Source organism: Aegilops tauschii, chromosome 3 (assembly GCF_002575655.3).
Source record: "Aegilops tauschii subsp. strangulata cultivar AL8/78 chromosome 3, Aet v6.0, whole genome shotgun sequence".
Lineage (NCBI taxonomy): Eukaryota > Viridiplantae > Streptophyta > Magnoliopsida > Poales > Poaceae > Aegilops > Aegilops tauschii.
In genome coordinates, this window is record NC_053037.3 from 124,433,308 (window position 1) to 124,446,424 (window position 13,117).

General features: G+C 48.2%; 1 protein-coding gene and 1 pseudogene across 1 annotated transcript; one reads left to right on the forward strand and one right to left on the reverse strand.

Moving 5' to 3' along the window:
- Positions 1-2,376: 2,376 nt before the first annotated feature.
- Positions 2,377-5,163, forward strand: LOC109775206 (cell division control protein 48 homolog D-like; annotated as a pseudogene).
- Positions 5,164-6,400: 1,237 nt separating this feature from the next.
- On the reverse strand, positions 6,401-9,198 carry LOC109775205 (endoglucanase 2). Its single transcript, XM_020333955.4, has 7 exons — positions 8,867-9,198; positions 8,563-8,775; positions 8,243-8,443; positions 8,066-8,155; positions 7,182-7,986; positions 7,061-7,102; positions 6,401-6,939 (listed from the first exon to the last, which is right to left on the reverse strand). The coding sequence occupies exons 1-7, from the start codon at positions 9,161-9,163 to the stop codon at positions 6,626-6,628; spliced, it is 1,962 nt and encodes a 653-aa protein (XP_020189544.2). The 5' UTR covers positions 9,164-9,198; the 3' UTR covers positions 6,401-6,625.
- Positions 9,199-13,117: the final 3,919 nt, after the last annotated feature.

Below are 13,117 nucleotides of genomic sequence, written 5' to 3' on the forward strand. Positions count from 1 at the left end.
AACAGACAACTTAACCCTGTGCGCTGTGTCCTCGATAGATTCTTTATGTCGACGGACTGGGAAAACCACTTCCCCTTGGTCTCTCTCTCTCTACGTGCCCTAGCATTGGCTCGGATCACATGCCTCTGGTGGTTGATGGGGGCGTTAGGGCCAGAGGCCCCACCTCCCGGTTCCGTTTTGAGACTAGCTGGTTTCTTAATGAGGGCTTTAAGCCTCTTTTAGCTAGTAGATGGGCTGCGCTTGAACGTAATTGTGTTAGATCCTTTGGCCCTCTTGATGACTGGCGGTACTGCTCTCAAAGGCTGCGCCAATTCCTTCATGGTTGTAGCGCCGACCTCCGTGCTGAGGCCCTTCGCTCTAAGGCCTCTTTAACCTCCCAGATCAAGCTCCTCGACTCCTTGGCCAATTCCACGGGCCTCGATTCCGCCGGCTGGGAGAGTCGGTACTCCCTTGAATCCCAACTAGTAAATCTTCACCATGCGGATGAGGTGTATTGGAAACGTAGGTGCAACATCACGTGGATTCTGAAAGGGGACGCGAACACAACGTATTTTCAGGCTATTGCCAATGGTCGGCGCCGTGGCGACAACATTTCTAATTTCATCATTAATGGCCTTCCCTACTCTGATATTCAGGTTATATCCAGACACATCTATTCCTCTTACATTTTCAATCACGATAACATGCAACCACTAGTTACTCCTAAGAGCTTAGCTTAGCTTATTATAAAGGCATATGGAGGACGGCACATCGAACTATTATTCATGTTGACGGTGTAGTGAATTTAGGATGATGGCTGATAGGTCTTTGGCTTCCACGATACCATTATCCTGTCCAGGACAGTGTGAAGAAGCTCCTAAACTTTGGTCAGCGAGCAGGGCCGGCAAGGTAAAGCAATGTTAAGATCATGACAAACCAAGTAGTCCAACCAACAGAAATTCAGATGCCTCTAACATTCCCAACACAAGTGTGATTATAACAACAATGTTGCGGAGACTCCTGTCTGATTTTTCTTTGGAAGATTTCATCAAGTTGTACATTGATCAAATTGCGATGGTTTGACATGATCAGATTGTGAATTGCTCAGAGATTGTAGACTGTTTCTCTTATTCCTTTGAAAACGAAATATGGAATTACAGATAGTTCAAAACTGTGATGTTCTGGAATGACGAAACTTCAAAACTGAGATTATTTCTCTTGTCCCTTAAATGACAGATACTTGTTAAACAAAGATTGGTCCATACATTGAACAGATTATGAATGAAGGCTAGAATCATCAAACAATTCTCTCAATCCGTACACTCATGTTTGAGCATTTCTCATGAAACCACCCTGATATCTTCTTCAGCCGCGATGGTGTATGTTCAGCTTCTGCTCCAGCTTTGGTATACTGATTTCAGATGCAACAAAGAGCATGCGTTGCTTGATTATGCTCCACATGTAGAACAAATGATACTTTATCATCTATAATCCCACCTGTGACAGCGAATATATCTCCCTGCACAATTAAATCATAAGTGTAGTGTTCAGACAATCTTTGTTACAAGAAAATGTCTTGATATAAACAAGTTTCTATAAGAAACATAGCACGCCATTTTACTAGGAGTGCCAACATGCTACAGTCATTTAGCAGCATTCAGAGGACTTACTACCGTACTTGAAAATTGGAATGTTAACTAGTAGGAATGTTGCTACTAGTCGATACATGAAGGCATCTACCTTCTGAATATGAAACAGATGTAATAGATTTGCCAAAAAAGTTTTTCTAACGGCAAGGGTACCTAACGGTGGAAAATCCATCGTTGATTCTTGACATTCAGATGCGTGCAGGCCTTGAGCGTATAAAGTGGGAAAGATTCGTTTGTGCAATGCATTTCTATATGCAGCTGACACTTTCTTACAAATATCTGACTATGTCTCACTTGTTTCAGGAAACTAATTTCACTCATTTCAAACAAACACATTACACTCACTCAATTGAAATACTCTATTTCACTTGTAAAAAAGTGATTTCACTCGTTACAAAAGATCGATTTCACTCATTTCACTAGTTTCACTAGTTTCAGAAAACACATTGCACTCACAATGTACACACTGAAATAAGGAGTTTCACAAATAATATTTCAATTTTAAAACAATTTCACTCATTTAGAAAATATCATTCAAATAAAACTTATTTACTCATATTAGAAAACTGATTTCACTCATTTGAAAAATACTAATTTCAGTAGTTTCATTCGAAAAGACATGCTTGAATTATTTTAAGGACCTAATTTCACTCATTTAAAGAAAAATACTTGTTTCAATAAGCTAGTATGTTTGAAATATAAATGAAACTGGAATGCTTGAACAAAAACAACTTCACAAAAGAAATACTGAAATATGGATCTTCGGAAATATGGTATTTCAATTTATTAAAATAGTAAAATTTGAACTAGTTCAAATATATTCAAATTGGTCTTGTTCTATAGATCTTTTTTTTGTCAAGGAATTTGAATATAAAAAAATCAATAATAAAAGATGCGGGCGTAGGACGCAGTGGCCGTCTGTTATGCACAGGATTTGGTTTGCAGCCGGTCTGCACAGAACTTTTTTCCGAATATGACGCGAACGAAGATCGGGGCTCGGACTGAGATGGGAGCGTACGGGCCTTCCAACCGGAGTCGGCCGTGCCTTCAATAAATGGTGCGATCTCCGCGTCTCCACCTCACCACAACACCAACGCAAATCAGCGCTCGACAACATCCAGCGAAAGTATAATACACCAGAGACGCAGCGAATCGAGCAAACAGAGGCGATGGCGAGCACGGCGGCGTCGAAGAAGGCGGCGAACCGGCTGGTGGTGGAGGAGGCCACCACCAACGACGACAACTCCGTGTGCAATGTCCACCACGACACCATGGAGAAGCTCTCCATATACAAAGGCGACATCGTGCTGCTCAAGGGAAAACGCCGCCACAACACGGTCTGCATGGCACTGCCCGACGACACCTGCGAGGGGCACAAGCTCAGGATCAACAAGGTGGCCCGCTCCAACCTGCGCGTGCGCATCGCCGACGTCATGTCCGAGCACCTGTGCCACGACGCCAAGTTCAGCAGACGCGTGCACATCCTCCCTCTGGACGACACCGTCGAGGGCATCGCGGGGAATCTCTTCGACGTCTACCTCAAGCCCTACTTCGTGGACGCCTACCGCCCGGTCCACAAGGGCGACCTCTTCCTCGTGCGTGGTGGCATGCGGAGCGTGGAGTTCAAGGTCATGGAGATCGACCCCGCGGTGGAGTACTGCATCGTGGCGGCTGACACAGAGATCTTCTGCGAGGGCGAGCCGGTAAAGCGGGAGGACGAGGAGAGGCTTGACGACATCGGCTACGACGACGTGGGTGGCATGGGGAAACCGTTGACTCTGATCAGGGAGCTCGTCGAGCTGCCACTCAGGCATCCGCAGATCTTCAAGAGCATTGGCGTCAAGCCTCCCAAGGGCATCCACCTCTACGGCCCTCCCGGGTCCGGCAAGACGTTGATCGCCCGCGCGGTGGCCAACGAGACTGGGGCCTTCTTCTTCCTTATCAACGGCCCAGAGATAATGTCTAAGATGGTCGGAGAGAGCGAGAGCAACCTGAGGAAGGCCTTCGAGGAGGCTGAGAAGAACGCACCCTCTATCATCTTCATCGACGAGATAGACTCCATCGCGCCAAACAGGGAGAAGACTCACGGCGAGGTCGAGAGGCGTATCGTCTCCCAGCTGCTGATGCTGATGGACGGGATGAAGGCCCGTGCGCACGTCATTGTCATGGGCGCAACGAACCGTCCCAACAGCATCGACCCTGCCTTGAGGCGCTTCGGGAGGTTCGATCGCGAGATCGACATCAGCGTGCCGGACGAGGTCGGGCGTCTCGAAGTGCTCCGCATCCACACCAAGAACATGAAGCTGGACGAGGACGTCAACCTAGAGGTGATTGCCAAGGATACACACGGCTACGTCGGTGCCGACTTGGCCGCGCTCTGCACCGAGGCGGCGCTGCAGTGCATCAGGGAGAAGATGGACGTGATCGACTTAGAGGACGACACATTGATGCCGAGATCTTGAACTCCATGGCCGTCACCAATGACCACCTTAAGACGGCTCTCGTCGGCACGAACCCGTCCGCGCTTCGTGAGACCGTCGTCGAGGTGCCCAACGTCAGCTGGAACGACGTCGGCGGCCTCGAGGGCGTCAAGAGGGAGCTGCAAGAGACCGTCCAGTACCCGGTCGAGCACCCAGAGAAATTCAAGAAGTTCGGCATGTCGCCGTCCAAGGGCGTCCTCTTCTACGGGCCACCAAGGTGCGGTAAGACCTTGTAGGCGAAGGCGATGGCCAACGAGTGCCAGGCCAACTTCATCAGCATCAAGGGGCCAGAGCTGCTCACCATGTGGTTCGGCGAGAGCGAGGCCAACGTGCGCGAGATCTTCGACAAGGCCCGTCAATCTGCGCCGTGCGTGCTGTTCTTCGACGAGCTCGACTCCATCGCTACCCAAAGGGGCGGCAGAGTGGGCGACGCCGGTGGTGCGGCGGACAGGGTCCTGAACCAGCTACTCACCGAGTTGGACGGCATGAACGCCAAGAAGACGGTGTTCATCATCGGAGCCACCAATAGGCCCGACATAATTGACTCGGCGTTGCTCCGTCCCGGCCGCCTGGACCAGCTCATCTACATCCCCTTGCCAGACGAGGCCTCGCGTCACCAGATCTTCAAGGCCTGCCTCAGGAAGTCTCCCGTGGCCAAGGACGTCGACCTTGGCGCGCTGGCAAGGTTCACCGCCGGCTTCAGCCGTGCCGACATCACGGAGATCTGCCAAAGGGCGTGCAAATACGCCATCAGGGAGGACATTGAAAAGGACATGGAGAGGCAGAGGATGGGGAAAGACACCATGGAGGTGGACGGCGGGCAGGAAGAGGAGGCCGCGGAGATTAAGGCGGCTCACTTCGAGGAGTCGATGAGGTACGCGAGGAGGAGCGTGAGCGACGCCGACATAAGGAAGTACTAGGCCTTCGCGCAGACGCTGCAGCAGTCTAGGGGGTTCGGCACCGAATTCCGCTTCCCGGCGCAGCCACAGGGGGCAGAAACTGCTGTCCACACCTCCGCGGCAGCTGATGAGGATGAAGACGATCTCTACAAGTGATCCAGTAATCATTGTTAGAAACTGAAGTGGCAGAATATTATAGACTCTGTTTTTATTCTGTTTATGTTGATTCGTCCCATGTATATAATTTTGGTTTGTAAGAATTTACATACATCATAGAAATACAGTTTTTTTAGATGATCATAGAAATACAGTTGATGAAATAATAAGCTCCTTGTTGCGCTTTCCTTTTATTAGTAAGCAGTGATGAGACTCTGAAGAATAGCCTGCAGGTTTTTCTCTCTCAACCCCTCTCTGCTCCTGCACCAGACCATAGAAAAAAAAAAGGTTGCCTGTTTAATGTCCAGTTAATTTCTGACTGAACTTGTAAGAGCAGAAACACCTGTTGTCTGAAACTTGTGGCTCCCAACAGTCTTAGTTGCAGAGGGTTCTTTGCTAGCCAACAATGCTGGGCATACTGCTGGGTGCTCATGACCACATTGGTTGTGAGTTCAGGTTGGGGGCACTTGCTAGTGTTTACCATCAAGGGCATACTGCTGGGTGCTCATGATCACATTCGCCACAATGCGCTTATGGTTTGCAACAAGGGAAAGAAAGAAGGAAAGTGTCTTTAGGATTTAATTACTCATAAGTTACTCTTTAAGGCTTCAAAAAGTTAAATTGATTTCGTTCCTATTTAAGGTTTTAAAAACTTATAAGTTGCTGATTGCATTGGCCACTGTCATTCCTGCAATTAAATGGCTATGGAATTCCCGCTGCCAGCTCAAGTAGATCTTTTTTTCGCTGCTAACCCACAATAGATTGAATTCCAGTGCACTCCTGCAGCGGAAAATTTTGTTTATTGCAGACTACACTTGTGTTCTATGTGGCTTGCGAGTTCTGGAAACAAGGATTTTTTTTTTCTAATCTGAATTTGCACAGGCTTGTTGGATGTGTCATTGTCCTACTTGGAAGCATACAAATTACTGTGACATTGAGGGACAGTTTAATCAACTTAAAACACACTTTACCGTGCCTTTCTTCCTTGAGCTGATCACTTTAATTTCCTGGGGTATTTCTATTTGGAACACCAGAAACGTTTTCATTTTTAAAGGCATTCAGCCAAATTTCTATTGCCTGCCAGAGGAACTTCAGTTGATTCAGTACAGAGCTCAGCGAAATAAATACAAAGCTTTTGGTGATTAGATTATACAATTTCTCTGCTGTATAGCACTTTCTTTAGTTTTTATTTGGATTAGTTTCTTGATAATTACTATTATATTTTTTAAAATGGAGATTCTTGTTAATTATAATCCAATTGGTTTATACTTTGTAGCGCAACAAATACACCATTCCTCTTACATTTTCAACCACGATAACACGCAGCCACTAGTTACTCCTAGCATAGCTTAGCTTATTATAACGGCAGATGGAGGATGACCGAGAGATTGTCACTAGACCCATCACTCCAACTTCCCTATTGTAATTGTAACCTGACAAACTGACTACCATTGGTTTCAGTTCAGACGAGCTTGTAGCCGGTGACCCAGACGTTCGCCGGCGGCGCGGCGTGGGCGTACTCGAACGTGACGCTCCCGCCGGCGGGCACCGACGGCGCCGTGCCCTGGAGCACGTGGCCATACCGCTTCTTGTCGAGCCCCGTCACCGGGCCGTAGAGCTTGTCGATGCCGAGGAACAGCTCGTGCACCGTCTTGTTCAGCGACCTGTTGGTCACCGTCACCGCGTACCGGCGGTACGTCCGGCCCTTCTCCGTCCAGGACGCCGTCGCGTTCTGCTCGATCACGATCGGCGACGCGTGCACACCTTGATCGCCGGCTGCGACGCGCACAAGGTGAAGAATCAAGAGTTAGTCGTCTCTCGGATTGGGCGGTAAAAATGACGAAAACTCTGTTACTGAACTGAATCTTGAAAGCCATGATGTTGGGTAGATTATTACCAGCAGAAAGAGATGGCGCTACTGAGGTCTGGTTGTCAAGCCCTGCAAGAAAAGAGTCACGGATCAAATGATGCTTCATCCCTGAGATAATAACTTCTGAAAAATTGAGTACGTTACGTACCATCTGGAATTGACCGATCAAGCCGGCCGCCGGCGGCGAGCCGAGCGAGCACGCCCATGAACGGCGCATTGTTGTAGGTGGGCGCCTCGGTCTGCTGGTAGTTGTTCCTGTCGTCGACGAAGTTGTCGTTCTCGTCCGGCCCGCCGACGATGGCGCCGTCGAGCAGGTTCGGGTTGCTGCCCTTGCGGGGGTACCAGATCGCGTACCCGGCCTTGCAGGCCACGAACGACGGGTTGGACTGGAAGGACACGATGGACGCGCCCCGGTGGTGCGCCTCCAGCGGGTAGATGAAGCCGTACCCGACCATGTAGCTCGTCGCCCTCGGGTTGCTCCCCAGGATGTAGTCCACCTGGGACTTGGCGAACGCCATGATCTGCGCGGGCGACGCCGGCCCGGCCGGGCACCACACGGCGGCCTGCCGGGCGGCGGCGAGGCTGTCGGAGTAGGCGGCCAGGAGGAACGACCCGCTGGTCACGTACTGGAGGTTGTTCCACTGCATGTGATACAAGAGGCCGCCGGGCGTCCGCTTGACGTTGCCGTAGCCCTGCTTGCCGAGGGACGCGCACACGAAGAAGTCGGCCTTCTGCCGGTACCGCTGCAGCACGGCGGCGTGCGCGCCGGCTCTGCCTTGCAGCAGGATCTTGGCGGCGAGGACCTGCACGCCGGCGTACTTGATGTCCCAGCTGAACATGGCGGTGGACCAGCCCGTGCCGCCCATCGCGTCGGCGTTGTTAGCAAGGTAGTCCAGGTAGCGCCGGTCGTCGGTCGCCTGGAACAGCCACGCCGCCGCCCACAGCAGCTCGTCCTGAAACCGCACCACACGGATTAACGACCAGATCAAGACGGGATGCCAAATGTTGAACATCCATCTTATCAGAGCTTACGCTGTATCCGCTGACTGACTGGTAATATTTCCTCGCCACAGGGATGCTGGCGTCGTACCTTCCCCGGAACTTGTCGGCGAAATCAAACATCTGAGACATGCACCAATGGAGCCAAGAAACATTAGGACCAGCTATCGGATCATTTCATCTTGGATGGTTAGTTTACAACTGACAAACCTGCTTGGAGTGTTGCAGGAGTAGGTTCGCGTATCCCGGGTTGGAGCGGCGGAACACGAGCGACGCCGCGGCCATTGCGGCGGCGGTCTCTCCGGCGAGGTCGGAGCCCGGGCGCTGGGGGTCGAGGCGGTACGCCTGACGGCTCGTCGTCATCTCCTCCGGCCGCTGCCAGCAGAAGTGGTCGGTGTCACCGTCTCCCACCTGCACAAGAATCCATTCGAGATGCGTACACTTGGTCAGCTACCGACTACGCGCGCGTATGACCACGTAAACCCGACGTGCATGCACTCGAGTGCTTCAGAAAAGTAAGTACGAATTACCTCTCCGTAGAGCACGCTGGGCTCCGGGTGCGCCTTGACGAAGTAGTCGGTGCCCCACTTGATGGCCTCCAGGGCGTTGCCGAGCTCGCCGGCCGCCTGCATCTGCCCGCCGTACTCGAGGACGCTCCACGACATCATGGTCACCGTGAACGCCATCGGCAGCCCGAACTTGACGTTGTCGCCGGCGTCGTAGTAGCCGCCCGTGAGATCCACCTGAGTTGGAAAATGCAGAAGTTAATGTATACTGGCACACAGATTAATTAGTTGCACCCGGATTTGAGATTTGCAATAGGCGGTTGCATACCCCGTTGGCCTTCCCGTCCTGGAGGCCGGAGTTGGACCTCCAGCCGACCCTTTGGCTGGCGGGGAGCACGCCGGACCGCTGGGCCTCGAGGAAGAGGATGCTCTTGGCCAGCGCCTCGCGGTAGTTCTGGGTGGTGCCACCACCCGCGCAGTACGCCACCTGTGCCATGGCGGCAAGCACCAAGACGACGAGGAGACCCATGGCTATGGCTGGTTGGTTCAAGGCCATGAGGCTAGCAAAAGAGGGAATGCCACACTGTCTGGTGCTTTGGATGGGAGCTCTGGAGCGCAAGGGCATGTGTATTTATAGCGTGTCCCGTCGGAAGGAAGAGGACGCGAGGACGGGGCTCAAAGGTGGCGGAGGTCTGGTTTCTTAGACAGGGTTACAATCTGTTGGCTATCTAAATGGTGGCTGCACAAATGAAAACACACACCCACACTAAATATTGGGAAGCAAATAGATCGTGCACATCTCGAAATCATATCTATAGTTCTACAAATAAACAATGGATGCACCCTAATTTCTTCGGTTTTAAAACAGAGTATCCGAGTTTCATGATTTCATGACATAAAACGAGCACTTCCTACAAGCTGAATTAATTGATGCAGCCTCTATATAATGTCTATTTTACATTGTATAGAGATTGTGTCAATTAATTTGGATCTGAGGGTGTATTAAAACTGATTAAGTAAATGATAGAATATCATAGCAAATAGATATGTGATACAAGATCTCGGAAAAATTTACGAAGTTGTAGATCATCTAAAGTTTTATTGTTGCGGTGTTACATAAATGGACTGACCCTGGTTCGGACGTTCGGTTTGGGCTGAGCCCTAGGCTGAGTCATGTATGTGGGCTTTATTACTCTATAGATGTTTCTTTCTACATTTTAAAGAGCATCTATTGTAGTTTTGGACCTAAGCATCTATTGTAGGGGCGTAGCCAGCCCCGGGCTACCAGGGCCATGGCCTGAGGCGTGCTGGTGAAAACCTTCGTTAATTTTAGCTCTACAGTCACATGTTGTAGCTACAGTGGACACTGTAGCAGCGAGGATAGCCTGGGGCATGCAGATATTCTGGCTACGGCACTGGGTGCAGGTCCGTTCCAAGCTGGACCGGCTAAGGAAGAGAGTTGGTAGGATTGGTTTTGACCACCTAGAATTAAAGATCAATGAAAACCTGGTGTAACTCTACCACTTGGAGATCATATGGATAGGGAGCTCGCATCGAATGGTTATGAACAGGTGATAAAATACATACTTCTTTCATTATAGAGCTAATAATTGGAGAAAGAGAAACCTTTTTTAAAGCCTTGCTGATGTGAATGGCCTGGTGATTGAAGACACAATTTAGATGGAAGTTCTGGTTACTGAGTTCGAAGCAAATCTTTTCCAAAGAGAGGGTGTATCTAAGTTGCACTAGGTCGTTGAAACGGTTCTCGTTAAGGTTACAGAGGCTATGAACTCAGTTCTCACAGTGCCTTACTTCCGAGAGGTGAGAATAGCTCTTTTTCAAATGTTTCCTTTAAAATTGTCGTGTCCAAATGTTTATCCATCTAAAAAAAATTAGAACAAAATGGGACATGTGTGGAGATGATGTTACTAATGTCGTTTTGCGCACAGTGTAAGGGGTTGATAGTGCAGAGTATATAGCACCATTATCGTGCTCATCCCAAAGGTAGTTAACCCCTCCTCTTTGGCATAGTTTCGTCCAACAAGCCTTTGTAATGTCCTATACAAGATATGCTTCAAGTCATTGCAAAACGCTCGAAGCAAATCATGTCGGAAATCATTTCAGAGGAGTAGTTTGCTTTTGGACAGGACATTTAATTGCTGATAATATAATTTCTGCTTATGAATGTTTGCATTCCATGAAAAGAAATAAGGCAAAGAAGCACAGGTTATGTGCTCTCAAATTAGACATGGTGAAGGCATATGACCGGGTGGAGTGGTATTATCTTCAGACAGTCATGAAGAAACTTTGATTCAATCATCAGTGGATTTCTGTAGTGATGGGTATGGTGGGCTCAGTCTCTTTCTCGGTTATGTTAATGGCAAAAAAACTAGATGGATTCAAACCATCAAGAGGTATCCGCCGGGTATATCCTCTTTCACCCTGGCTCTTCTTGTTGGCAAAAAGGCACTTTTGTGCCTCCTCAAAGCTAATGATCAGTCATCGAATGTGTGTGGAAGCAAAGTGGGGGAATCTGTGTAGTGAGCCATTTACTTTTTCTAGATGAGAGTTTGTTGTTTTGAAAAATCAAGTCTCGAAGGGGCGGCGAAGCTATCACACCCATTGGATACATATTTCAATGCTTTAGGTTAGAGAATTAACCTTGAAAAAACTTTACTTTTTTCGTAATGGATAACCAAAATCTCTTAGAGAGGAGGTAAACCTCTCACTGAATGTCACAAATGAATCCCTAAGTGAAAAGTACTTAGGCGTGCCTTCATGACGTGGGGAGATCGAAGCATCGTACTTTTAAATGCCTCAAGGACATAATTTGCAAAAAGGCCCAAGGGTGGCTAGATAAACTTTTATCTGCAAGAGGCAAGGAGGTTGTGGTTAAATCTGTTGTCCAAGTCTTACCAGTGTACTCCATGGCATGTTTCAAACTCCCAAGGGAGTTGCGTGAGCATATAAATTCCGTCATTTGAAAGTTCTGGTGGGGTTGAAAATGGGGAGCAAGAAAAGTGGCATGTGTATCTTGGGAGGTTATGACTCGACAAAGATTCATGGGAGGTATTGGGTTTTGTGATTTGGAACTTTTCAAGTTTCTTTGTAGGCTGATAGGCATGGAGCGTGCTTATGTGCAAGAATTTGAATAGTGTTTAATTCCCGCATACCAAAATTCATGATGCAAATTTGGGAATCCATCCATCGCATGTGTGGAGATCAATTTTGGAGGGTCGAGGTGTTCTAGCACAAAACCCTATTAGGAGAATAGAAGATAGTGCAAGCACTAACATTTGGAGCCACAACTAGCTCCCGCCGGAGAGCTCTATGTGGCCGATCACTATTTCACCTATTGATGGCCCTCAAGTTGTCTGCGAACTCATTTATGAGACGTCCGCATGTTGGAGGGAGGAGATGACACGAAATATATTCTACCATGCATGGATGCCATTGATATGTTGTTCATATAGCTTTGCACGTGATGTATCTTGGATTTTTGGTCTTGGAGCAAAGAAAAAAAAGGTATGGTTACTGTTCAGTCAGCCGATAAAATTTTGTTACAAACTAAATGCAGTAGGGGTAATTGGTTGGACAAATTAGTGGGATCATCCAATAATGACCGCATCTTTGGCATCTGGCTCAACAATGGGGTACAACTTTGGAAAATCATGTTCCTTCAAAGCTGAATTTATTTCTTTGGCATCTGGCTCAACAATAATTACCTACGTATGACATGTTGAACCATCGAAATATGTCTTATACTTCAAACTGTAGGGGATGTATGATTCGTAGAGTCACCCCTTTTGGAATGGTCTATGTCTCGATGTGTCTGGCACTAGCTAACAAAGAGTGGTCGAGAATTTGATCAATACTAGTGAAGGTTCTTCTCACAAACTAGTTGTTTTGTTTGCAGGCATCATTGCCACACGTGGATTTCATCTGAATGACAGTAATTTTGAGGGATATATGTCTTTTTTTCATCATCCCCGTTGGATGAGGAATCATCAAGAACTACGGCACACGAGGACAAAACCAAAGAAAGGCACGAGGGCTTACCCGGCAAATAAGCACCTGATGCCTTCCATTTGATAGAAACAACAAGAAATAGCTTAACGCTAGAAGAGAAAGGATATGGTCAACGACATATGTATATTCCATATGGGCCAAAGATGGTAATCTGACAAGATTAAGTAGCCAGCATGAAGAAAGAAAAGACCGACCAAGGTACGGTGTAGTTCTTACCAATGTCGCAACCTTCATATCACAAGATATTCCTTCACTAAGGATGCAGCGGTCAAATATGAGATCCATGAGAAAATGGTCCCGATGAAACTTCTCGGGGGTTGAGCCACTCTAGCAGGAAAGTGCCCCAAAGAATCATGTCGATGAAAGACGAAGTAAAATACAGTTGTAGAATGCAAGAGAACAGCCAATACTGCGACAACCTCGCAAGGTTTAAGCACGCAAGAAACATGACAAGATTAGACATCCCAACATAGAATAAGAGAAAAGGAGGTCGGTGAATGTACATTAATAGGCCCCCACAAAGATGTTGCATGATCCAATTGCGCCCAAA